We start from the raw sequence: 27,820 nt of genomic DNA, 5'->3' as shown, positions 1-27,820 counted from the left end.
ATGGTCTTTTATGAAGACAATACAAGTCATAGCTTGGGATCTTGAGAACTTGTATGGGAATCAGTACTGCTTAGCAGAGCAATTTCATAGAAGGGAGGGGATGCTATATATGGAGATTTGATGGACAGGTACATATGCTGATGATGTAACCTCAACTATCATATTTAAATGATAATATAACTTAAGAACGTATCTTTACAACATATCAATGTATAATCACTAATCTATATATGTATCAATATTAGCAACTTATAAATCATACTAAATACACACAGATACTATTAAAATACATTATGTACATTTCTAATACCCTTGACATTTACTAGAGACTTCTAACCAGCTATGCCTTAATATAAGCTACTCAGCCTCAGCTGGTTCAGCTGTCTCAGCTTAACTAACTCTTATTTTTCTGTCTCAACTATAACTTATATCTCAGCTTATTTTACTGAAGAATTAAATAATATCATTGGCTTAAGGTGACCATTCAAACATTTTAATATTAATTATGATTAATCATAAAAAACAAATATTTTGCAAGCTTGCCATCAATATAAGTGCCGAATCATAAATTTGATTAATTTCCTTCAGAGACACTCTATGGTAGGTAGTGTGTTACTGGCTGGATCACCAAGTGAAAATAAAGGAAAAAAAACTAAATAAAACTAAAAAAAGACAACCAATGCTATCCCACCTCTTTAATATCCCTAAGCTAAACTGCCCTAACTCCTTCCCCATATCACTGCTGTCTACTTACCTCCTTTGCAGAGTCACAGTCTGCTCCAGCATTTACAGCCTGTGTGACAAAAAAACTTTTCAGCTATGACAGTGCACAAAGTCCCTGTGAACTTGAATGGGGCCATATACCAAGCAACACTAAAGAGATTTTCTTGGAACAGACTGTAAAGAAAGGAGGAAGTCCACTCTGAAACAGCACAGAGGGGTTGGAGTAGCAAACGTTTTGGTAAAAATACAGCTGTCCTTTAAATATTTTACTTCCCTTCAGCTTGCCAGTAACTGTTACATCACCTCACAGAACTTTGATACTGTCTTACCGGGACAGAATCCCAACAATGTTGCGTGGTGATGAGGCATGGAGCAAAGACTTTACATTGCCCAGATCACTCCTAAAATTAGTGGCTTCTGTTAATCTTCCGACACGGAACACACGCAGAATCTGAAACTCTTCATTGCTGTAAACATAGAACAAGAACCTTTAATTTCCAATTATTATCTTCTCATGTCACCAACCTATAACAAAACATCTCTATTGACAACAATAATACAATAAGCCAATGTTATTCCAGCTTGTCAAATTTTAGATAGCTGTTCTTGTCTTTGTCATTTTTCTTTCTTTAAGAAACATCAATTGCTGTAAGCACACAAAAAATTAATTGATCTAAACAGACAGCAACTAGTTTACTGTACTCATTTTCTTATATTAAAGTAGTTGATTCCTTAGTCATGAAATCGATACAAAGCATTTATGCCTAGATTGTAAGCTCGAAAGAGCAGGGCCCTTGACCCCCTCGTGTTTTGTTTTGTTGCTGTATTGTCTCATGTTCTGTCCCCCACTATAATTTACAGTGCTGAGCAAACCTTTTAGTGCTATATAAATAATGTATAATAATAATAATAATATGTCTGCAGTGTTTACTTGTCTCTCTCCAAAGCTCTAAGTGTTGTTTTTCTCTGGTGCTTTGTTCCTCTGTTATCAGCATGAGTCACTCCTGAGAAGTTTTCCTGACACATGAGATAAATGTGTGTGGGGAGAAGTGGGGGGGAGCTCAGCAGGCAGCTTGTCTATACAGAACATGCTGTGGGGAGGGGGGTGTCCTTTTCATCCAATCAGCTCTCACAGAGCTCTGACTGCAGCTCCTTGCCCCCACCTCTGTGATACTGACAAATGCAGAAGGTTTTTACCTAAAATCAGCCCATTTGAAGGGAAGTAGAAAAGAGAAAACTGCAGATAATCAAGTAAAACGTATGTAGGAGGATTTGTTTCATCTCTGTGTATCACGTCAGGCTATTCACTTTACTGGGTATATGAGAGGGTTTACAACCACTTTAAGCCTATACTGTAGGTAGGTGCAACTTGGCCTCCATCCCATAAGTGATGCTGTTCCACTATACTGAAGGAGTGGGATCTTTAGAGGAAAATTGTTCCTTCAGGGATCTCATACTTGTTACAGAGGGTTGCAGCTGTCTGACTGGATGTTGCAACTTCTGATGACCTCTGGCAACCATTAAGGTGTGGAACTCCATAGGATGTCTGCACCATTTGGGCACGCCTTGTGCATTTGGATAGGTGAGGAACAGAAAGGGATACAAGTGGAAAAACAGTAGCGCTGATCTGAGTGTAGTATTAAAAAGATTTGTTTAATCAATATAGTAAAAAACTCAAAAGAGATTAATTATGGCTTGCAATAAACATAATTAGCTCCTCGAGACTCAGTCTGCCTCGGGCACTGTAGGCCTTGTGGTCCGCGGACCGCTTGACCTCACTGGTGGTGTCCAGGACTCCAAGGGATCCGAAGCCGTCTGCCGTGATGTTACCAGAGGCAGAGAGAAAGGAGCAAGCTCACTGACTGGTGGGTGTTCTGAGCATGCGCACTCCTTCCTCAGGCTTCAGGTGTGATTAAACATATCTCTTTAATACTACACTGAGATCAGAACTGCTCTTTTTCCACTTGTATCCCTTTCTACAGAGAGGCTTTGTTTTTAACAGCTGGCAGCTATCTGCTCCACAGCCCCCATGGACTTGTATATAGACTTTGATTCATGAGCCATGGACTACATTGTCTTGTTGGAATATTAATTGACCAGTGTCCCCTTTGGATGTCTAAAAGTGTAATTTAATCCACTTGCCATATTTGTATTTTACTTCATCTGGTCCAATAATTTTTACATTTATATTTTATACATTTACCTGGGACAGTATTCTAGCGCTTCCCATCTTTCCCTTACGCGATAAAAGCAGAAACCCCATTTGTCAGAGAGGGTTGAGGCTGAGGTTTCTGATCAAGTAGGGTCAGTGCAAGGTCACCTCTTCTTCTCCACAGAAATTCCAATACCCTGATCAGCAATTGGGTATTGGAATTTCTCTTCAACAGCATAGTGTCGCTGTCTTATACCACATTACCAAGTAATATGCTACTACAACACTGTGCTATTGCCAAATAATATGCTGCGGCAACACTGTGCCTTACTGAGTGTATCATTGCTGCAACACTGTGCCATTAAAGTGTTACTAAACCCATGACCCTCCATTCACTATATCTGGGCTCCCACAGTCCACAAAACATGGAAATGCTATTATTTTAGTAAATATAAACTGCTAAATAACTTCTCTTATCAGCGGTATATAGCAGTCTTATGACTTATATCAGTGTCCAGCAGAGCACTGGTTAAATCTTGTAGGAGGAGTTTTCATTTTCCCCTGATTGTCCTATTTGGCTGCAGGACCCCTGACCTTCTGTCTGGACAGTACTGATTGGTCTGTGCTGATCACATGCATGCTCCCAAGAAAAAAAAACAACAACTCTCTAGCAATACACACCAAACTGAGCATGTGCAGCTTGCCCCCAAGGCTCTGTTCTATTAGCAGATGGATTAGAGACTGTGGAAGGAGGGAGGGTCAGAAAAGACAGGATCAAACACCCATTTTAAACAATGCAGAGGATTAACCCCTTAGGTTCCACAGTGAGTATAACAAGCATGCTTTACTGCATATACAGACTGATTTTGCTGTTTAGTAGTAATGGGTTTAGTAACACTTTTATGACTGTTCTATTGCATTTGTATGAACATCCACAGTGTGTTATTTGAATACTAGTGCCTGAAACAACTTACTTCTGGTAATCAGATTACAATAAACAAGAAATTAAAAAACCTACTAAACTGTGTGTGTGATTTCTCCAAGTTGGGGAGACTACATCCAGCCAAAAATTTTCTTATCTAGTTTTGGATAGACTTGCAGAGACTACATATTTTTTGTAAAGTTTTCATTGCTGTTCTTGACCCCATTGAATAATTTTTACCTATGTCTTTGTCCCTGTGACAGCAGGACAAGTAGTAAGGACAGACGTCCGCAATAGGGACCTGGACAACAGTAAAAACCTGACCAATTCTAGTTAAAAAAAAAAAGTAAAAAGGAATTTATATTGAATACAATATAAAGTAGCATATTCATTTGCTAGAAGTTAAATCTAAAGGAGATTGTGCAAACAACTATGTAATGCAATGGTCTGCCCGATTGCATACAAAGTTTCATGGATAGATTAGGTAGGTCATCATATTACAAAGTTCTGTCAAATCAAAAACTGATTGTACACAGATTGTATGGTCAGATTGTAATGTGTATGGAGACCCTAACTGACGTCTGGACTGCAATAAAAATTAGGAGTTATTATTCTGCCTCAATCTAGCCAAAACTAGGGGAAAAAAATTTTGGCTTGACTTACCACTAAAGTTTTGTCTCAAATTGGGCTTTAATGTGTCTAGTGGGAGAATTCCTTAAAACAACAACCAGTGACAACTGATCAATTTGTGGAAATACAAAAATGAGCCAATTTACTTTGTATATGACCCTAATGGAGGAATAGGCTTTGGTACTTTAAGGGGGCCATAGACAAGCAAATATTCCGTCAAGCACAAAAGCCATCCTACAGAGAAACCGAAATCATAAACAGCCAAATAAGTGTATGAAACTGGTTGGGAATGAATGTGATGTTCTCTTTTTTCCATAGAACCGTACAAACGATTTTTTGCAACGACAAATACTGACTATGCTTACAACCTTTCTCAAGCTGACTATACATTGTACAACTTTCTTATTCAATTTCCTTTAGATTTACTTTCAACTATGTAGTGCAAGGAGCTGGTTGCATACAAATTGAAAGAGTTTAGATTTGACCTCACATTATACGGCTTTGGTAACCTAAAGGAAAATTGTACAGGAAAATTGAATAATGTATGGCCAGCTTAAGGCTAGGGTCACACCTTTGTGTCGGGAACACACAAAAAAGAGCGTGGTTTCCTGACAGGCACAGAAACACTCTGCCTTTTAGCAGATGTACTACAATGCCATCATCTGTAATGGCACCCCCATGCATCTGCAAACGTGTGCTAAACCACATGGTGCTGTGCATTTTTGGAAGAGAGTCAGGGACTTCTTTTCTGCATTTCTTGCGCTTACGGCAGCCCAGTGAAATGAATGGGCTGCCCTACACATAATGTGCAGGAACACACCTGCATTTGGTTGCACCTGTATGATGTAAAACACGTTGCTAGGTTTTAACCTCCCTGGTGGTACGATTATTTCTTTGCATGGAAATATGTAGTTTTTTTATTGTAGGCCTGTAATTTTTAGGAATAACTCACTGAAATCTGTCCAAACAAGAGTCTAGTAAACATTCCGTATATGATAAAACTTGAAACACGAAATCATAAATTATAATTTAATAAATAATTATAAAAAATAATAATATAATATTAATAAATTTAATTCAATAATATAATCAAACCAAAAACACTGAAATTTGAAATATCTAGAGCCAAGTTCACACATCACTGAGCAAAGTCGCAAAATAGTTTTCAGTGTCTGATGACGAATTTCACCACAAATCATTATCACTTAATTCTGCAAGTGGTTCTGATTTACTATCGCTGTTCTCTAGCCGGTCTTAAACTACTTTTGACCTAAAAGGACGCTTTTTGGACGCCATGGACTTTTCTAAGTTTCCAGGCAGAAAGAACAGTCAAAATGCAGGCAGGGCACAGGACAAAGCACTAGGGACAAAATGTATGTGAAATGCTTTGAAACAGCAATGTTATACTATGTAATATTCGTTTACAAAAAAATGACAGTTTTTAAAATTTTTAAATTTGCCGCCGGTTCCGGCGCCCATACGTCCCGACGTCACAGGGACCGGAACACGGAAGCTGGATGCCAGCATCGGTTGGAGGAGATGACCGGGGATGCTGCAGGAGGGACATCGCGGGAGCGAAGGACAAGGTAAGCGCTGCAGGGAATCCCTGAGCAACGCTGCAGGGTAAGCCAGAGTGTAGCTCGGGGATACCGCTTTTGGTACTGAAATTTCACCCCGAGCTACACTAGGGAATACCGCCAGGGAGGTTAAAAACTTTTTTAGTTTAAACAGGCTTAGAGCCATAGTAAGGCCATAACACTGCTTTATATAGATCCCCAAATCTATATTAACCACCGATTGACTTTTTTTTATGCAGGATACACACATATGAACACACACCTTAAATAACGACTATAGTTTTAATATGTTCCATATTAGTGACCTAGGGATATTGATAAATAATATGATAAACTAATGCAGACAGACAGCTTCTTTGCTTGTCGCTTACCTGTGATTATTATTCAAAACCTCCTGTTTGACCCGATGGAACTCCTCTGTCTTTGGATCCACATATTCCACTCGGCACTTGAGTGCCCGGTACTTTCCAACAGAGCTTGGGTGGGGTTTTGATGAGTTTGTCTCACTAATGTTAACCATGTCTCTTATAAGCTGGCAAGAAATTTAAAGAAAATGAAAGAAAAATTGAAACAATGATATTACAGTGGTAGACGGGGGTTAAAAAGCAGCTGCAGTGAATACAGCACAGAGCTTCATGTTTATACAACTAACCAGCATGACCTTGCCACTTATGTTATGAAATTTATCAGATAGAGGAGTTTTTAGATGGATCATTAGTCACAATAAACTACCATGTAAAAGGACATCCTGGTGTTCAGCAAAATGTAAATTTTCCTGAACAACTCCAATGGCTGTCATCAGTCCACAACCACTCTAAGGGGGCTATTTAATATGGAGACTGGATACTGCTATCTATTCTCCGCAGGACACTACAGTGCTTGTATTTTACACCTCATAAACTGGATGCAATGTTGTAGAGTGTATGGTAACACTCTCTAATAAGAAGAGAGCTGAATCACATGACTGACAAATCAAGGCATTTTTTATCCATTCAAAAAAACAAATGGGACTTGGCTTTCTTGGGAACTCTTTGCTTTCCTGGGACCATGAAGTAAATTGCAGCAGTTGTGCATGGCAACGGGGGATCTATGTTCTGAGGACAACCCATAATTTGTGATTTTCTTTTACTTTTGTTGATAATGCTAAATACTACAAATAAACAGGGTGAACCTCCCTAACAGGGTACAACATCAATTAAATCCTGACAGGGGTTCTAATTAACCTCTACTCTATCCAAAAACGAAAAAAAGTTTTGCCTTTCAGCTTATTTCAGGTGGCAGAGTTTAGACTCCCCAAAAGAAGAACTGCAGTCTCAGGATAACAAGCAAAAAATTGCAGTATTAATTAACTACATGATTAGCTACACTGATAGTATGAATTGTATTTCTGATTCCATATGAAAGGTAGTACTGCCCAAGTAATTTGAATAACAATAGGAGAGCTGGGGAATATTATTTCAAGGTTGCTAACAAATATTTTATAATAGAGTTTCACAGTAGTGTGTTACCAAAAATGTAATAAAAGTGAAGAACAATGCTGCACTCTATACAAATAATACCATGTAGTTTATTTAGTGTAGCTTGCTTCCAAAGACAGTTCCCGCCTTAGGCCACGGCTATCTGATGTATGGGTGTATAAGGGCACCTCTACAAATAACCCCAACTGGGTTGAAATCTGTCAGAGGAGTGAGGTCTAGGGCAGGAACAGTGTTTGGGAACTAGCTATACTGTGTAAATTATAAGGTATGATTCTACAGTGTGTAGCATTGCTCTTTAATTTTGCTGTGATAGCTGAGTGAGACAAACTCTTCAAAGCCTGCAACTGATGCACAAAGGGGAAGCAACATCACAGAACTTGTTGCAGTGTAGTTTTTCTTTAAATGTCCCAAATAATGTAGTGAAATATCTCTGTCACAGATACAAGATAGAAGTGAAGTTAGTAGGATAAGGAAAAAGGAACTCTCTTGTCCACAACAGGGGGAAGGTGTCCTGTAGTCCACAGAGGTGAAACTGGCAGGGCTAATAGCACTGCTTTAGATTTCAGTGCAGCAGACTCAGAGGGTACATACAGTTAGAAGCTCATTTGGATTTCTGGCAGGATCAACAGGTATGCCATTTTAAAAGGATGAAACAGGGAAATGGACATGTATTGGAAATATAAACAGGATACTTTTATTACCCTGACACACACTTTTATTCACTTGTGAAACACAGCTATAAATGCCCCTTATTTTTACCTGACACAGGTCCTGTTTTGCTGTCAAAAACTTCTTGTCAACGTGTCTTTGTTTTCCTAGCCTGTGGGGAATACATTGGTAAAACTCTTGCATCAATTCTTGAACATCTTCATCCTTGTTCAGTGCATTGCGCATATTTTGTAGAATTCCTTCAGCTTTACTCACCTGCAAAGAAGAAATGGAATTAATTGAATTTCCCATTGAAGAAAACCAAAAGTTATTTAATACCTTCATTGTTTGAAATGAAGATAATAAAATATGAAAGCCAGAAGCCCATGAAACTTGTGTAGGCAATATGTGACTGTTGCCTGGTTTGCCAAAACCTCAGGACATCCTCAGCACAGCACTCTGCAAATAAACAAAGCTGTGACCACCCTGAACTATGCAGAAAGATGAGGTTTACCAGTGCACACAGACAAGCACACTCATAGCAAAAGACTGTATGTGACTATGTGACTGCATACTAATACCACCTGCCATCTCCTGCCTGTGCCCAACGTAAAGCGCACCTAAGCCTAGGAACAAAGATTTTATGTAATGCAGCATACTAATCCTTAGTTGTGGTGATTGCATTGCTTTTTTTCACATTTTTCGCATTATTTCCAACAGGTGCTTCTGTCAGTAATGTCAAACATAAGCCAAAGTGGGTAACCAGAAAAACAGGAATGCAGAAGCCTTGTATGCTCCTTGAGGGCAGGGACTGATGTGAATGTGTAATATATATGTAACTGCTGTGTAAATTGACAGAGCTATATAAGTACCTGAAATAAACTAGAATGGACTGGGTGGGGACTGGCTGTGTAGCTGAGCTATCAATCTGCAGGTGGAATCTGGTCACCTCTAAATCTCCCAGTCCTGTGGGTCAAAGCAGGCTGTAGCTACAAGGCAAAAGAGAATGTACAGAAATGCAGAACAGCTTTGCTGATCTGTGACAGCACCCAACATCTTAGGGTCCTACCTAGGAATGTAATCCCCTAGACTCTTGGGGAATCGTCTGTGAAAATTCATCATCAACAGAGTGGAGTGAAGATCGGAATAAAGACCCAGGACCACAGACTAAATGATGACGTTTTCCCCAAAGCAGCCTAGAAATAATAAGAGGTATCACATTGTAATCCTTCTTATAGTCCCCCAGGACAGGAGTAGAGGAGCAGACTTCTAGAAATACCAGCTCAGGATGACATGTTTCAGGAGGGACACAGTACGTTATAAACTAGTAATCCAAAGATTGGGAAGCTGTTCCAACTTACAAGAACTAAGAAAATATCTTTGAGCCTCCTCCAAAACGTCTTCAAAGTTGGCTCTAACTGATATAGTGGCAGGGTTCCCAAAATTAACAGAAACAGGGGGTGGCATTTTGTAAATAAAAAAAAAAAAAAAAAAACAACAACTTAACCTCAAGGACTTGTCAACATGATGCTGTGGGCAAACTCTGCTCAGGAAAGCATTTCTATCCAATTGTCTTGTCCAGCAGAGACAAAACTAAAGAAATTGTTCAAGGCACCAACTGATGCATTCAATCTGACCACTGAACTGTGGATGGTAAGCTAAGGAGATGACACAGGGCTTGTCAGAACATCAGAGAAAGAATACTTCCTGAATGCAGAGTTGACGAGATTACCTCAGAGGAATAAAATGTGGCATCAAGACACCACTGTGGGTTTCTAGAGGAGTTTTTTAACTGTAAAAAGGCTCTAATGCTGAAAAATCCGGTAAATCGTGGCAAACCGGCGTTTCTGGACTTTTTTTTTAGCAAAATGGGGTTTTTTTGGGAAAAAAAATGCTAAAAACCGCAAATGCGAAAAAACACAAAAAAAAAGCAGTAAAATGCAGCTAAACGCTATTGCAAAAATGCTTTTTAACATGACTTTACACAGCTAATGACGTTACCAGCCTAATTAAAACACCCAATGTGGATGGAGCCTAAGAGGTGTGCCCCCAAGCTAGGATACGTGGCCAGAGAGCCTTAGATACAAACTGCCCCAGGAAGAAAACCCTTTCAGACATACTGGAGTTGCAGGCACAATTTTGGTAGGATTCCAGTTCAGTGTTCCCAGAGTCAAAGGAATGGGACAGGGTATCTGCTTTAGTATTCTTTAACCCAGTACAGTAGGTGAGGGAAAAGTCAAACCTGGGTCTGTTGAGTATCTCTTCAGTCTCTTCAAAACTGCATGCCTCAGGAATAAGATTTCCAAGAGTCCTCTAACTTAGCATATAGACCATTCTCTCAGAGGTGTTGAAGCACAATATTAATTTGTTCAAGGGGAGTGATCATTAAATCAGTACAGTATATCATCCATTCCGTACCACAACACTAACATAGAGAAGACCATAGATCACAACAAAATTCTGAAAAAACTGCATGGGTATTGCAGAGCCAAATGCCATGATAAGATATTTACAGTGACTACCTGGAGTGCTGAAATCAGTTCTCCACTCACCACCCTTTTCGATTTGGATGAGGTTGTAGGCTTCATGAGCATATAATCTCAAGAAAATGGTAGCACCCTGGTCTGATCAAAAGGTAGTATCTATTCTTTATCTTAAATACAGAGACTAAGGGATGTCCCAAAAAAAGTTAATACCTAAAGAGGACCAGACAGTGTAACTGGAACTAGTTTATCAATTCAATACAAAAACATAACAAAATCTCTAGGAATAATACCTCCACTGCTCACCTAGTTAGAAAATAACAAAGCTGTCATTAAAAACAACCAATCAAGACATCAACTGCTCATGCTTACAAAACAGTCCACAGAATACCGTATATCCCTAAAGGAAAAGTTCCCTGGCCAAGTGGAGCTGTGGACCTTCGTCCAAACAATCCCCAAGAATGGCTTATACCATGTATATACTCACTATAGAAAAAAATGCAAAATTGCGCTATCAACAGATATAATATATAGGGGAGTCCACAAGAGTACCTCAAGCTGCAATGACCAGTGAAGGGTATTAAACCAACTATCAAAGCAATAATATTAATAACACATAACACAGGAAAACTGGGTTATGGGTGTACAGGAAATATAACTTGGGTAAATCAAATGGGCCAATGGTAGCTGATTGTCCATATGACCATCCAGATGCGATATTCTTATTAACCACTTGACCTCCAGAGGATTTACTCCCCATCCTGACCAGGCCATTTTTTGCGATAAGGCACTGTGTTACTTGAACTGACAATTGCGTGGTCATGCAACACTGCACCCAAATTAAATTTCCCCACAAATAGAGCTTTTTTTTGGTGGTATTTGATTGCCTGTGCGTTTTTTAGTTTTTGCACTATAAACAAAAAAAGACCGACAATTTTGAAAAAAAAAACTATATATATTTTACTTTTTGCTAATAAACCTGTCCAGTAAAAATTTTTTCAAAAAATCAAATTTTGACATAAATTTAGGCCAAAATGTATTCTGCTACATGTCTTTGCTAAAAAGAAAATCCCAATACGTGAAAATTAATTGGTTTACGTGAAAGTTATAGCGTTTACAAATGGCAGTGTATATATACTGGAATTTTTTTTTAGTAGTAATGAAGGCAATCAGCGACTTATAGCGGGACTGTGGTGGGCATTCTGACACTAGGGGGAATTGACTTGGTGTCACGGACATCCCCAGTGACACAATACAGTGATCAGTGCTAATAAAAAGTATTGACACTGTACTATTGGCACTGGGCGGAAAAGGGTTAACATCTGGGTTGATCAAAGGGTTAACTGTGTGTTGTTTTACTGTGTGCTGTGTAAGCAATCTGCTTTGTATGGCTCTGCTATGCTCTGAATGATGCATAGAGTTTGCTACACTACACTGCCATAGCCTCTGTTACACTCTGCAGCTCTAAGTTGAAAATTATTATTACTATTATAATACAGGATTTATATAGCGCCAACAGGGTACGCAGCGCTTTACAACATAAGGGCAGACAGTACAATTACAATACAAATTAATACAGGAGGATTCAGAGGGCCCTGTTCATTAGAGCTTACAATCTAAGAGGGAGGGTCAAGAGATACAAAAGGTAATAACTGTGAGGGGATGGGCTGATGTACAAAATACATGTACAGTTGTCAGGTGGGGGCAGGATAGGCCAGAAAATGCAGCCAACCAGAAAATGCAGTGGTTACGAAGCACGGCTCAGCTGCCTGTTTATACCACTCCCCTGGCTGCCCATGTGGAAGATATCAAAGTTAAATGTTTTTTTTTTTTTTTTATAATAAACCACCAGGCAGTCATGTGTACCGACATATTAAGTTTCCACTGTATACCTGTTTACAGAGAGAGCCGGGAGGTACTAATTGTACATACTATTTTAATAACTTATTTTTCTCTCATGACATAAATTGCACTGATATCCATAAGTATCATTAAATGTAAGGAAGTCATCTGGTAGTGAGCTTGGTGAATCTTGCTGAGTGGTACTGTTTATTGTCCAAAGTTCGCTGGGGTATAAAATAGATCCCACCGGGTTTCTTTGGTAAAATGAGATAAAAACGTGAGAGGGGAGGATGTAACTTGTAGAAAGGGATATAAACTGGGAGGGCACTCCTAGGTGCAGTGTACTGGCCGCAAGTGCCTCTGCTTACTTTGGGGGATAGGCCTCCAGGATTTCTTTATACTTAACTGAGAATTTGATTTGACTTGTGTCCAGTAAAACCATGTCTTAGGAAAGTGTTCATTTTGTTTTCTGAGGGACAATGTAAGGTCTTCCATTTTCATTAAATCTTTCACTGCAGTAATCCGTTGACACCATGGGGGGGGCAGAAGTGTTTTTCCATTTTGCTGGTATGCAAGCCCTTGCCGCATTTAGTAAGTAAATTACTAAGGAGTGTCAATATTTCTTTTTGGGAGGGAACTTAAAGTGGAATTTTACTCTCCCAACAATGACTATTTTTAATCCTTATGCTGCTAGAATTAGTAAATAGATAGAAAATTATATTGAATTTACTTGTTTTAAACTTTTTTTTTTTACATCTTCAGTCATGTTCTTTAGTTATTTCCTGATTTTAATGTCTAGGCAAATGATGGCATATATCCCAGGAGATTTCAGGAGGAGAGGAGGGGTTTTCTCAGTTAAGCACACCCTCCTGTCTGCATGCCTTAGCTAAGGGCAGATGGATTCCAGGAAGTAATTGCTACATGAATTATCTGCCCTTACTCACTTACCACGGTCAGACATGCTAGGGAGTGTTTTTCAAATTGATTTATCAGCAAAAAATGTATGGAGGCATGGATGGATGTGTGAGTTTGCTATATTTTAAATATCAAAAATTATAAAATAGTGTTTTTCTTTTGTGGTGCTCAGATACAATGTAGTTCCTCTTTAAGTACAATAGGCAGGTTGCAGGGTTGTCATCTAATGACAAATCAATAAGCTCTTGGACCAGTTTACATACTTTTTTGCCAGAACACATGTAACAGTGTACCCTCAGATTCCCCAGATCTCCAGCACAAGGGATCAGTTGTAGGAAACATTCAATGTAATCATGCAGGGACCCTATATCATCTAAAGTCAGACTCCTGTAGTCTGGTGTAAATAAAGGATTTACGTGCAAAGTAGAGAATTTTGTTTGCCTTGTTCTGCATGAAATTATTAGTTAAGGTCATCCTCCCAAAAACAATGACATGCTTTTGTGAGTCAAATGTATTACCTGCTGCCAAAATCCTCCTTTCTGAAACTTATACTCATGATTTACTATTGAGATTTTACCCATTTTTCAGGTATGATCTAGGATTTCATCTGCTCTGCCTAAGCTTTCCAACCCAGAATGCATATAAAAATGTGTCTCACAATGCCATTATTTTAAACACGTACACATGGAAAATAGAAAGCCAGATAGTGGTCGCAGTACCCACTTCGGAAAATAATTCCTCATGCCTTCTTTAATCAGCATACTGTACATCTCATGTCACTTTATCTGAACTGTAACAAGAGGATATACAATTGACCAAGGCAGTGCTAACTGTCCCTGCTATGCACCTTGTGCAACATCATGCAAATACCAAAGATACCCTGTTGTATTAAGGATAAAAAGCAGCTTTTATCTCACTATGGTAGGTGAGTGTGTTTGAAGTCTTTTTACAAGGGTCCCATTGACCTATAACAAAGTAGAATATGGACAAATTGTACCAGAATTATGAGAGGGATTTTCTTTTAAATTACACATTCTATCAACTAAACATGTACTATATTATAACATTCATTGTTGTTGTAATTGATGTCAACAGTTATAGTTGTCAGCTTACATCATTGAGGCTGATATGTTCTACCGAAAGTGACAGTACAGACTTAAGATGTCCTTGAGCTTCTGTCCAGATAGACTCCACAAATCCACCGACTTCTGGGGACAGCTGTGTGACATTCAAGGCTTCTCCCAGCAGCACCTTTTGTTGTGGTGACAGAACAGAAATGTTTACTATGAAGTATATTCTAATACAACCATCTTTGTCAGAATTCTTTATGGCCAACTTAGAACCGAGTTCTTTACCAAAATTGGTAGTCAGTTGTTTAACCAATTATGTGGCGTACACCACTCTATTAAACTTCTTTACCTGAACTGATAGCACCTATACTTTCCTGCCTAAATTTTGATCATATGCTTATGCATATGATCACTGTACTTCATTCAGGCCGGAAGCAGAGACTATTAGGCAAGTGTTCCTCTGTTCCAATAGTTTAAAAAATATGGAAACCCAACATTTCATGTTCCTGATACGTGCCTGCTGTACTATGTACCTGTATTAAAAATTATCCTATTCTCTTTGTATGGCTTTGTTTGTGTGAAACACCTGGTGTTCCTGCCAGTTCCTCTGATTTCCTATTAAAAACTGACTACAATAGGCATGATGGCAGTGTGTGGTCAGTATGCTGCCTGTGCTGGGAACTTAATGTGCTCTCCTCCAACGATCAGACTTCTGTTCACATGCCTCCATCTGCACAGCCATTCACTGAGATGTTCATGGTACTGGTGTACTCCTCCCCCAGCTGTCTATTTTCAGCTGCAAAAGGAGCTTATGGGGTAGGTGATCACTAGTAAAAAAGGAGGTAAAATACTTTACTGTAGCTGCCCATAGCTTTTTTGTATGTGTCTGAATCCTAGGACAGAAGCATCTCTGTCCTATTGTTATTTCACATGCACAATGACATATGGCAGTGGACTCCAAACTGTGGCCCAAGGGCCAGATGAGGCCCTTTGCTTGCGTTAATCCAACCCTTGGGGCACTTTTACTCCCACTGATAATATACACTATTTCTCCCACTGACACCAACAATGGGGCATTATCCTGCTACTGACATCAATAAAAGGACACTATTTCTCCCATTGACACCAATGATGAGGCACTATTCCTCGCAATGACAACAACAATGGGGCACTATTCCTCCCACTGACACCAATGATGGGGCACTATTCCTCCCACTGACGCCAATGATGGGGTACCATTCCTCCCACTGACACCAACAATAGGGCACTACTTCTTTCATTAACACCAACACTGAGGCAATATTTCTCCCAATGACAATGATGGGGTATTATCCCTCCGATTGACACCAGCAATGGGGCACTATTCCTTCTACTAACACCAACACTGGGGCACTGTTTACTCCCACTGATGCCAGGACAATTTCTCTCCCAACGGCCACAGTTTAGCCCCCCTAAAGTCTGAAGGACAGTAAACTGGCCCTTTGTTTAGAAAGTTTGGAGACCACTGGCATATAGCTAAGTCTGTGCTACTGTACATGAGTAGTGGTCACCTTGGATTATATTATTAGGTGAACGACTGCATTAAAAACTAGTTTTTAGCAGCTCATGTTACCCTGGACTAAGATTCTCTAGTTCTAGGCATCCAATGGCCCATAGGTAGTTAAAGGTCTGGTTACATGCACATATATCTTAACTTTAAACTCAAACTCAACTTTAAAACTCATCAATTTACTACTGACAGAGCTCTCATCTATTTTGTCTTCAGAAGGCTACATAGTTACATGGTTAGTCAGAATGAAATAAAAGTCCATTTAGTTCAGCCAATAGAAAAAATAAACAAATAGAATAAAGAGAAACTTCCATATACAGAATTGTATACCCACAGTTGATCCAGAGAAAGGCAAAAGGGCTGGTTCACACCAGTTGCAATCCAGTGCAATTTTTATTCTACATCAAAAACACATGGACAGTGTTTAACATGGATTCCAATGGTCCTAGTTCACACCAGTGCAGTGTGTTCCAGTACAGTCATAAAAAGTAGAGCAGTTGATTTTTTCTATATGAAACACATCTGGAACGTGGCAAAATGCCTCAGAACATACATGTCCTCAGGATAAAGAAAAAAGAGGGGAAAAAAAGCACTGGAACGCATCAAAAACACACATGCAGAAATGCATCTGAAATGCAGAAGTTGTGATTTTAACCGACCCTAAAGCATGGTTCAATTTTCTCCAGTGGAGGAAAATAAATTCCTTCCTGATCCCTCAGGATTTGCATATTTCTTGGATCAACAATCTTTTGTGTTATTACCTATAAATGTTAATATCCAGTTATATTTTATGTGTTTAGAAATGCATCCAGAACCTTTCTTAAACAATATATTAAGCTGGCCAGAACTAGTTCTTGAGGGAGCCTAATCCACATTTTTACAGCTCTAACTGTGAAGAAGCCTTTCCATATGTAGAGGTTAAGTCTCTTTTCTTCCAGACATAAATAGTGCCCCCTTGCCCTTTGGACCGCTTATGTATTTATACATGCCGATCATATTCCTCTATAATCGCGTCTTCTCGAGAGAGTAAATTCAGTTCAGCTAATCCTCCATGTCTCTTATGAGTTTGGTTTCCCTTCTCTGCACTTTCTCCAGTTACACCAGACTAGTACAATCTCTGTTTTGTTATCACTTGCATTTATTTGCTGGAGTAAATTCCTGGTGCCTGAGAAGCAGTTTGTGTGCATTGGTCCAGCATCATGCTCTTCTCTTTGTAATTAAAACAGAATTGAAGGCACATTTTTTTTTCCCTTTCAACAGAGTAACGAGGTTGGGTGGTTATAACCCATCCTTTTTTTTTTTTCCTAAATCTGTGTCCCATTGGGGAGATTTCCATTCAGTTTCCCTCTCCCTTCTCTTCACATTCATTTGTTGGGATCTTAAAGTGGGGCTCCACCCAAAAGGGGAAGTTTTGCTTTAAGGCTTCGCCCCCAGCTTCCTGATAAAGATTGGCACCTTTGGGGAGCGGGTGGGAGAAGGGGTACCCAATTTGACAGGTACCCACTCTCACTTCGGCTGCGGTCGGATAGGCAATCGGCAGAGGACGTTGTCCTCCCCCTCCCTCCCCGTAGTCTTCTGGGACATGTGACAGGTCCCAGAAGACTATGGGACCATTCACAATGTGCAGTGCTACTCGTGATCATACTGGGAACCGGCTGTGACAGCTTGCGACGTCACAGCCGGGTGCCCACACTTAAGATGTTGGTGCTAAGGAGAGAAGATGGCCAGTGAAATTGGCTGCGGTGAGGACACTGCTGGTTCGAAGAACAGGTGAGTGTCTGTTTTTTAAAAGTCAGCAGCTACAGTTTTTGTGAGCGTGTCTGTTTTTTAAAAGTCAGCAGCTACAGTTTTTGTAGCTGCTGACTTTTCTTTTTTTAAATTTTGTCTGGAGCTCCGCTTTAAGGGCTGCTCTTTATTAATGAAAGATCAAGATTTTTTGAATAAAGTAAACATTTAACTGTGTATTGTGAATTGTCAGAAATGTATTTATGCAGATACTTTAAGACATACAAAGCCATTACCTTTTGCAGAGGTTGGGAAGCCAAGAATTCTGCTTCAGGTTCAATTTTATTGATCTGTGTGAATCCTTTGCTTTTCAGATCATTCATTCGTTGTTCATATTTATTGCAAGCCTTCTCACTACAATCAACTAGGTTATAACTAAACTCTTTCTGTATTAAAAAAAACAAAACATAAAACACGTAATAAGACTTTGTGATAAAACTGCAGTATGGTTAGCATGAATCAAAAATACCTTCCTTCGCTGCTCAAATATAACACTGTGCAATATAGAACATGACTCCTTCACCACTTCTTACAAGCACGTGTATTTTAAAGAGGAGCTTTAGTATTTTTAATTTTTTCATAGGAGCATTTTTTAAGAAAAAATGCTATAGCCTCCCATTAAAGTGCAACTGCAGTTACCATTTTCTCTTAGTCCCTTAAATACCCGTGGCTCTATTGAAGTCCATCTAATGCAGATTCCTGTTACGGGGGGACAATGCAGCTGGATGGCGTCTGAATTGTCATTGCTGATTCATTACCCTGTAGCTCATCAACCAGCAGCTGCCCACACCAAATCCTGACCACTGCTTTGTGAACAGATATAACTAGTGGTGCTGCTGAAATCCACCCACTTATGGCTGTACTGTCTGAGAGGGGGAGAGTTCAAGACACAAATGAAGAAGATCTGGTTTTAACTTGAACCACATAGTACATTAAAAATTAAAGTGGTTGTAAAGTCTAAATGTTTTTTCATCCTAAAGTGGTAGTAAAGACATTTTCTTCTAAAAAAATGTGTTATACTTACCATTCCACCTTTGCACAGGGTGGCCCCAAACCTCATCTGCAGGTGTACCTGCTTTTGACTCCTCTCCTTCTTTGTGTGCCCCCATGGCAAGTTGCTTGATACAGTGGAACACCTGGGGGCTAGATACCGATCCAGGCTGTGTGCATCTGTTGACACAGACAGCGTGGCTCAGCCCCGCACCCTGCTCTTTGCTCACAGGAATTTATTGACAACAGTAGGAGCCAACAGCAGAGCACAGAGAGCCCTTTTTTTGGCTCGGCTGCAACACCACTTCTCTATGTCCTGCTGGTCTCACAGGAGACTCTGAGAGCAGCGGGAGCCATAGGCTCCTGCTGCTGTCTGTCAAACAAACTCCTGTGAGAAGAGAGTGTGGGCATGGCCTTCAGGTACTGTGTGTGTCTATGAATGCAGACAGCCTGGCTTGTGATGTGATGTGCACGCATGGGTGCCCCCCCTTAGCAGACGGCTTGTTAAGGGGGCACTTGGAGGAAAAAGAAGCACATTGTTGCTCATAGCAGGTAAGTATAAAATCTTTTATTTTAACACACACATTATCACTTTAATTTCCTAACAAAGCTTTTATTTATTCTTTGCAATATCCCCTGTTGGATAACAGAAAATTTTTAAAAGGATTGAACCCATTTGTAACTCCTTCTTACAGAACCAACAGGTACCTAGGGTCATTAAGAACACTCTAATGTCCTCAAAGTTTTGCAGCTTTAGCATTCCCCAGCTTCCATTTCTAATATCTTGCAGTGCAATTAATTACCATACATTACTTTCTGCCTCCATTTGGGAACAAAGCCTGTATGGCAACAGAAGCAGCTCCAGTTATAAATCTCTAAATAACACTGTGTATAGTATGGCCCCCAAAAGTATTCTCTTGTGTGTCTACTGAAATACTGTATATAAAGAGGAATGGTCTGGCTCCAAAAATAACCTAATTTGGGGCAACTCCTTACCAGAATTCACAACCTTTTTTTGACACATCCAAATGGCACTAAATTGGCATTGCATATTTCCACCAACTGTTCAGTCCAATTTCAAGAGGCATATGATGTTCTGTCTAAAATCCACTTCAGTATTCAGTTTTTTGTTTTTCAAATAAAACAAACATAATCAAAACCCAATCTGGCATGTTAGAAGGCACCTTATCTCACCCAGAAATAGGGAATCTCCTTATAGAAAGATAACACCAAATATTACTCAGCTTTATTACCTGTTAAATGTGTACAACATCATAAGACTAGGGATAAATGGCAAGATCCCACAGTCCTGTGATGATACAGAGCTTGCAGGGATTTGAAGATAGCTATAGGTCTTTCCCCATTTCCTCAGCAAGACTGCATACATGCGTGGGCCAAAACTTATGAACATGAAAAGTAGTCCCAAGCTATTTTCCACACAAGCCCAAGTGTGCATCTATAACTGGCCAAACAACTTTCCAATGTACAAATGAAAAATAATCTAAAGAAAGCAGCAATACCAGAATCTCCAATTTTCTTCTGAGCATTATGCTATAAATACTATACCTCAGATGTTCCTGGTATTCCACATACTGTAGATACTTTAAATGGAAAGGGACACTGTTCAGTAAAACAGAATAATTCAACAATGGCCATCTCTTCACCCTAAAATTATGACACAAAATGAATACATAAGCATTTTCATTTACTATATTTCATATTTTGATAATTTATGAGGAATCATATTACAATAACACGCATTTCAGAGTGTCATCATTAAGAGCTATTTCTTCACTCAATAACTGGTTAGGTTTGAACCTGCCCTGCAAATAAAGTCTAAACTGTGGAATCTGATCTTTGGATTTTGAGTTACTTAATAAAAATTTAAATTTTTGTTTGATTTCTAATCATAGTTAGTCACTTCCTGGAATGTTGAAGACATTTTGCAGCTTATCTAAGCCACCTCTTCAGTTCTAACAAGTTTTAAGAAATTACCCCAGTACTTATATCTACACAGGTAGCACCAATACCTTATTATACTCATGGTGAAAAGGCAGATTTCATTGTCCAAGAACAGGATCGGAGGTATACAAAATAAGGAACCATCCTGTTCTAGTTATATAATTCCTTCCTTGATGTCAGGAAGGCTTTGTATGTGTTATTTCTTCCATTTTCATGGCTTAAGGTGTGAATCATTGTCAAAATGCAAGGGTAGAGATGTTAAAATGGCAATGAATGTGGACAACAGATGGTGCTGGAGGCCCATACCCTGTTCAATGATGGTTGTTCAGGCCTGATGTAGATAATCTCTGTCATGCCTCCTGTGAACCAATTCACCTCTCTGTCCATAATGTGCACTTCTCTAAAGGATGTCCCTGCTGACTCTTGACCTGTAGAATTTTTCTTCCTATGATGGGCCATTAATTTTTGGGGAGGTTGTTTTGTCATCCCCGATGTACAGGTCTTTGCATTCCTCACTATACTGCACTCCATATACTGTGTTTGCTTGTGGTTGGGTGTTAGGTCTTGGATGTACAAGCCTCTGTCTCAATGCATTTAAAGTTTTTCCAGCCCTCAAGCTACAACTGGGATGCCCATATTATTCCATGAGTTACGATTCTCCCCTCTGTTCATGTGTTTTTGTTTGACCCTGTAGAAGGGTCTGGGCATCCACAACTTTTCAAAGCACTGTAGATTAAGGTATGACAATTTATTCCATTGTCTTGTATGATGAATACTGGTCAATACAAAATGCTGTTTACAAATCTATACCATTCTCTTTATGTAGAAATCTAACGCCTGAAGAAGCAATATATTGTGAAACATGTCGAGTTACTACAACCATTGAGATCAGAAAATCTGTTTCCAAACTTATTATTATACAGGATTTATATAGCGCCAACAGTTTGCTCAGTGCTTGACAATATAACGGGTGACAATACAGCAACAGTACAGTTCAATACAAGAGGGATAGGAGGGCCCTGCTCCTCGGAGCTTACTTATACCGGGTTACAGTATACTTTTGTTGTGGAATGTATCAATACCATATGTACCTATGTGATTTGTATCGGCATTGAGTGTACAATTCCAATTACTGTGGGAGTACATTCTCTGCAGAGGATTTTAATAATTGTTGTATGTCTATGTATGTTCAATAAAGCATATCAATGTTGTAGTACCTAAAAATTCCACCAAATGGCCCCTTTTTCTTCTCCAATAGTTTGAATAGGACGTGGCACTTGGGAACGTTGGACATTTCCTCACAGTAATCACCCTGTGTTGGACATATCTTTATAATCTATTTTTCCATCGAGCCCTAGATGCATCGAGGTGTTGATGGTGAAGACATTAACAGGAGACCATTTTTGCTTTTTTGTAATTGTGGCGAGTTAATCCATACAAAGAAGTTGGATGGTATGTAACGTGGATATATTTTTCTGATTTTACTGTTCCTTGGCCATCCCCCCTCTTCAGTTTACCCTGAAGAAAGACTGTGTTCAGAAACGCGTTGTGTACCTAGCTGAAGTCTACTCGCCCTTCTTCTTCCATCCCTTGGTTCATAGAAGAGGGAAAACAATATACCATATCTTACAGCAAGTTAACAGGCTCCTTTGCAACTATCTTTATGTGTGATTTTAATGTTTGCACAATGTGTTAATCTAATGATCTTTCAAGTCTTTGTAATAAAATAATTCATATGTTTAACCACCTCCCGTCCGGCCGTTGTATATAAACGGCCAGACAGTGGCAGTGCAGGGGCGGGTGGCCATTTATAAACGGCCTCCCCGCCCCGTGCTTGCGCGTGCTCCCTGGGAGCGGGCAGCATCACGATCCGGTACCCGCTGTGTCCTCCGGACACAGTGGAACACCGATCGTCGTACGGAACCTCTGTACGAGGTCCTGATCATGTGATCACTGATTGGCCAATCAGTGATCACATGAAGAGTAGTAAGCATGATGTCACTTCTGACATCATTGCTTACTACGTGTGAAATCTGTGAATGGTCACAGGGGTCACATGGTACATGGCTATTCACAACAGCCTTGTACCATGTGACAAGCTGTGACCAATCACAGCTCACATAGTATTTCTCAATGGCTGCAAGAATGCAGCCAGAGAGGAGAAATGATTGCTTTTACATCCTTTATGGGTGTAAAAGCAATCAGTGTAAAAAAAAAATCTTCATCACCCCCTACAAGTAGTACAGTGTCACCATGGTGACACTGTACTGCTAGGGTGACAGTATGTAAAAAAAAAAACCCAAAAAATAAATATTAATATTAAAAAAATAAAATAAAAATGTAAACATTTTTGGTTATAAACTAATTTGTTTTTGTTTTTTTTACTAAAAAGATAATTGAATACATTTTGGCCAAGATTTATATGAAATATTATTTATTTGCAAAATTTTAAAAGAAAAACACCTATTTTCAAAATTTTTTGACTTTTTCATTTATATAGCAAAAAAAATAAAAATCCCAGTGGTGAATAAATACCACCAAAATAAAACTTTATCTGTCTCAAAAAATTGCTAAAAAATTCATATGGGTACAGTGTTGGCATGGACAGGAAGGGGGTAAAAGTGTCCGGACATGAAGTTGTTAAGCCATTTTGTTTGTGTTGCCTTAAAAGTCCCAGTACATTTCAAAGGGGAACATGTTTGGTACATGTTTGGGATGTTGGCAATCAAATGATGAACCCTGTATTAGACCCACCTAATTTAATTGTACATACCAAGGTAGGAGGACTATTTCAAGCAGGTACATATGTGCTATGACTGGCTGCATGTGGCACCTGCAGCTCCCCAGGAACAAAAAAACACCATGATTTCCCAATAGATGTTTGTGTGTGTCAAACTGTTCATGTGCATGAGCTCTAATAGCTGTTGGGTAAACAAATAAGTTAATTAATTGCCTTAACAAGGTGAGGAAAATTTGTATGGTCCCCCCCCCCCCAAAAAAAAAAAATCATGCATAATAAAATGTTATTTATGTGTAACGTGTACCTGTCACCTAAAACAGCAGAGGCAGCCAGTATTCTAAACCAATGTTAGTCAGAATGAACTGCAGCACAATTCTGCAATATTAATCTTGCTTATTATCAAATGAAGCGCATACCTTTTGGAAAAAGCTGTATTTTGCCACTTCTGTGTCATACGGAAGCTCCTTTTCATCCCCTTCCTCTTCAAATGCTTCATCATCTACGAAATCCCTGAAATGAAGAAATAAGGACTGCTTAGTTATCCCTGTGTGAGAGAGGACACATGTCTGCTTAAAGACACACCTTGACACTTTTGTTCTCACTCTATTCATGTCAACCCATGTAGACCAGCACCCTGTTATTCTCTGTGGTGAATGAAGGTATGCACAATATGAACTTTTCCAGTAAATTCCTGCAATAATCTCTCCTGCATTTACTAGGAATGGTCATTGCAAGATCTCACAGGTTGGACAATTGTATCTAAATTTCTAATCACCTTAGCTAATGAAATTAATAGACCCAAACAATTAATGAAGACGGACGTATCCAGAGGTGGAGCAGCTCCTCTAATCCAAGACTGTAGGGTAGAACAGTCTGAAATGGTAACACAGAGAGTACATCTAATGTATACATACCAGTACAATGCAGTTGACTCATTAGTCCCACAATGCCATTCATTAGTGTGTTTAGCTGTAGTCTATATCACTGTGTAACCTAGTCCAAAGCTGGGGTGAACACTATTGAATTTGATTGCATTGCGGGGGTGTACAGTTACATTATGAAGTATACATAGATTCATGCTACATGCACTATAATTTATAATTACCTTTCACCAATGTCACTTTTAGTGTGTTTCATACATTTGGCCAGAAATCTACCCCTTTTATCATCTGCAAAAAAAATAAACACATAAATATTAACATTCACAAGTTTTCTTAGAAAGAACACTTAACATGCATTATATTTATTAAATCATGTGTTATCTAGAAGCTTTTACCTCCTTCATGACCAGGGCATTTTTTTGCTATTTAGTACGATGCTACTTTACCTGGCCATGCAACACTGTACGGAAATGCCATTTATACAATTTATTTCATACAAATAGAGCTTTCTTTTGGTGGTATTCTGCTACATATCTTTGGTAAAAAAAAATAATATAATATATTAAAAAATATATATATTTAAATATACTGCTCAAAAAACTAAAGGAACACTTTGAAAACACATCAGATCTCAATGGGGAAAAATATCATGCTGGCTATCTATACAGATATGGACTGGATAATGTGTTAGGAACATAAGGATGGCCCATCGTTTAATAAAAATAAAAAATATCAACCTACAGAGGACTGAATTCAAAGACACCCCAAAAATCAAAGTGAAAAAATGATGCAGCAGGCTAATCCATTTTGTTGAAATTTCATTGCAGCAACCCAAAATGGTGCTCAGTAGTTTGTATGGCTCCCATGTGCTTGTATGCATGCCTGACAACATCAGGGCATGCTCCTAATGAGACAACAGATAGTGTCCTGGGGTATTTCCTCCCAGATATGGACTAGGGCATCACTGAGCTCCTGGACAGTCTGAGGTGCAACCTGGCGGCGCGGATGGACCGAAACATGATATCCCAGAGGTGTTCTATTGGATTTAGGTCAGGCAAGCGTGGGGCCATTCAATGGTATTAATTCCTTCATCTTCCAGGAACTGCCTGCATACACTTGCCACATGAGGCCGGGCATTGTCGTGCACCAGGAGGAACCCAGGACCTGCTGCACCAGCGTAGGGTCTGACAAAGGGTTCAAGGATTTCATCCCGATACCTAATAGCAGTCAGGGTGCCATTGTCTAGCCTGTAGAGGTTTGTGTCCCTCCATGGATATGCCTCCCCAGACCATCACTGACCCACCACCAAAACAGTAATGCTGAATGATGTTACAACTAGCATAATGTTCTCCAGACCCTTTCACGTCTGTCACATGTACTCAAGGTGAACCTGCTCTCATCTGTGAAAAGAACAGGGTGCCAGTGGCGGACCTGACAATTCTGGGGTTCAATGGCAAATGCCAATCGAGCTCTATGGTGCTGGGCAGTGAGCACAGGGCCCACTAGAGGATGTCGGGCCATCAGGCCACCCTCATGAAGTCTGTTTCTGATTGGTTGGTCAGGAAAGGTCACACCAGTGGCCTGCTGGAAGTAATTTTGTAGGGCTCTGGCAGTGCTCATCCTGTTCCTCCTTGCACAAAGGAGCAGATACCAGTCTTGCTAATGGTTTAAGGTCCCTCTACGTCCCTGTTCAGCTCTCCTAGAGTAACTGCTTGTCTCCTGGAATCTCCTGCATGCTCTTAAGACTATGCTGGGAGACAGAGCAAAACGTCTGGCAATGGCACGTATCAATGTGCCATCCTGGAGGAGTTGCACTGCCTGTGCAACATCTATAGAGTCCAGGTATCGCCTCATGCTACCAGTAGGGACACTGACCCTAGCCAAATGCAAAACTAGTGAAAAACAGTCAGAAAAGATGAGTAGGGAAAAAATGTCAGTGGCCTCCACCTGTAACACCATTCCTGTTTTGGGGATTGTCTCATTGTTGCCCATCTATTGCACCTGTTAATTTCATTAACACCAAAGCAGCTTAAATTGATTAACAACCCCCTCTGCCACTTAACTGACCAGATCAATATCCCAGGAGTTTAATTGACTTGATGCCATACTCTGATTAAAAAGTGTTCCTTTAATTTCTTTGAACAATATATTTATACAGTTGCAAGAAAAAGTATGTGAACCCCTTGGGATTATGTGGAGTTTTGCATGAATTGGGCATAAAATGTGCTCTGAACGTCATCTAAGTCACAACAATAGAAGAACACAGTCTGCTGAACATAATACTACACACACATTAGATCTTGCCATGGTTTAATTGCACATAACATGTAAACATTCACAGTGCAGGGAGGAAAAAGTATGTGAACCTTTGGACTTAATAACTGGTTGACCCTCCTTTGGCAGCAATAACCTCAACCAAACGTTTCCTGTAGTTGCATATCACACTTGCACAACGATCTGGAGTAATTTTGGACCACTTCTCTTCACAAAACTTTTCAGTGTAGCAATATTCTTGGGATGTCTGGTGTGAATCGCTCTCTTAAGGTCATGCCACAGAATTTCAATCAGGTTGAGGTCAGGACTCTGACTGGGCCACTCCAGAAGGCGTATTCTGTGCTGTTGCAGCCATTGTTTTGTTGAATTACTTGTATGCTTTGGGTCATTGTCCTGCTGCATCACCCATCCTCTGCGGAGCTTCAGTTGGCGGACAGATGGTCGTACGTTTTCCTGAAAAATGTCTTGATAAACTCTGGAATTCATTTTCCCATCAATTACAACAATCCGTCCAGGCCCTGAGGCAGCAAAGCAGCCCCAAACCATGATGCTCCCTCCGCCATGTTTTACAGTGGGGATGAGGTTTTGATGTTGGTGTGCTGTGCCTTTTTTTCTCCACACATAGTGTTGTGTGATCTTCCCAAACAACTAAGTCTTGGTTTCATCTGTCCACAGTATATTTTGCCAGTAGTGCTGTGGAACATCCAGGTGCTCTTTTGCAAACTTCAAACGTGCTGCAATATTCTTTTTGGACAGCAATGGCTTCCTCTGTGGTGTCCTCCCATGTACTCCATTCTTGTTTAATGTTTTCCTTATTGTAGATGTGTCAACAAAAATGTTAGCATGTGCCAGAGATTTCTGTAGGTCTTTAGCTGACACTCTGGGATTCTTCTTTACCTCATGCAGCATTCTGCGCTGTGCTCTTGCAGTCATTTTTACAGGACGACCACGCCTAGGGAGGGTAGCAACAGTGCTAAACTTTCTCCATTTGTAGACAGTCTGTCTTAACGTGGACACATGAACATCAAGGCTTTTGGACATACTTTTGTAACCCTTTCCAGCTTCATGCAAGTCAACAATTCTTGATCGTAGGTCTTCTGAGAGCTCTATTCTGCGAGGCATGGTTCACATCAGACAGTGCTTCTTGAAACCAGTAAACACAAAACAGGTGTGTGTTTTTTAAGGGCAGGACAGCTGTC

General features: G+C 39.7%; 1 protein-coding gene across 8 annotated transcripts in view; it reads right to left on the bottom strand.

Annotated features, from left to right (window-relative positions):
• PARP4 (poly(ADP-ribose) polymerase family member 4) overlaps positions 1-27,820 on the bottom strand; it is a 346,684-nt gene that overhangs the window by 301,892 nt on the left and 16,972 nt on the right. For all 8 annotated transcript variants that reach the window (XR_016309539.1, XM_089666213.1, XM_089666217.1 and 5 more), the window contains exons 4-11: positions 24,572-24,635; positions 23,883-23,976; positions 20,331-20,429; positions 18,011-18,160; positions 14,484-14,621; positions 8,242-8,406; positions 6,376-6,536; positions 1,053-1,190 (exon numbers count right to left, since the gene is read on the bottom strand). Coding sequence is in view for 7 of the 8 variants with exons in the window: in XM_089666213.1 (XP_089522339.1) it covers positions 1,053-1,190; positions 6,376-6,536; positions 8,242-8,406; positions 14,484-14,621; positions 18,011-18,160; positions 20,331-20,429; positions 23,883-23,976; positions 24,572-24,635 (1,009 nt within the window). In the remaining variant the exon portion in view is untranslated. The remainder of the gene's footprint in view (positions 1-1,052; positions 1,191-6,375; positions 6,537-8,241; positions 8,407-14,483; positions 14,622-18,010; positions 18,161-20,330; positions 20,430-23,882; positions 23,977-24,571; positions 24,636-27,820) is intronic.

This window comes from Staurois parvus, unplaced genomic scaffold (assembly GCF_062004578.1).
Source record: "Staurois parvus isolate SC_StPar_1 unplaced genomic scaffold, SC_StPar_1.0 ptg000050l, whole genome shotgun sequence".
Classification (NCBI taxonomy): domain Eukaryota; kingdom Metazoa; phylum Chordata; class Amphibia; order Anura; family Ranidae; genus Staurois; species Staurois parvus.
Note: the sequence above shows the minus strand (reverse complement) of the source record. Positions and strands in the feature narration are given on the sequence as shown.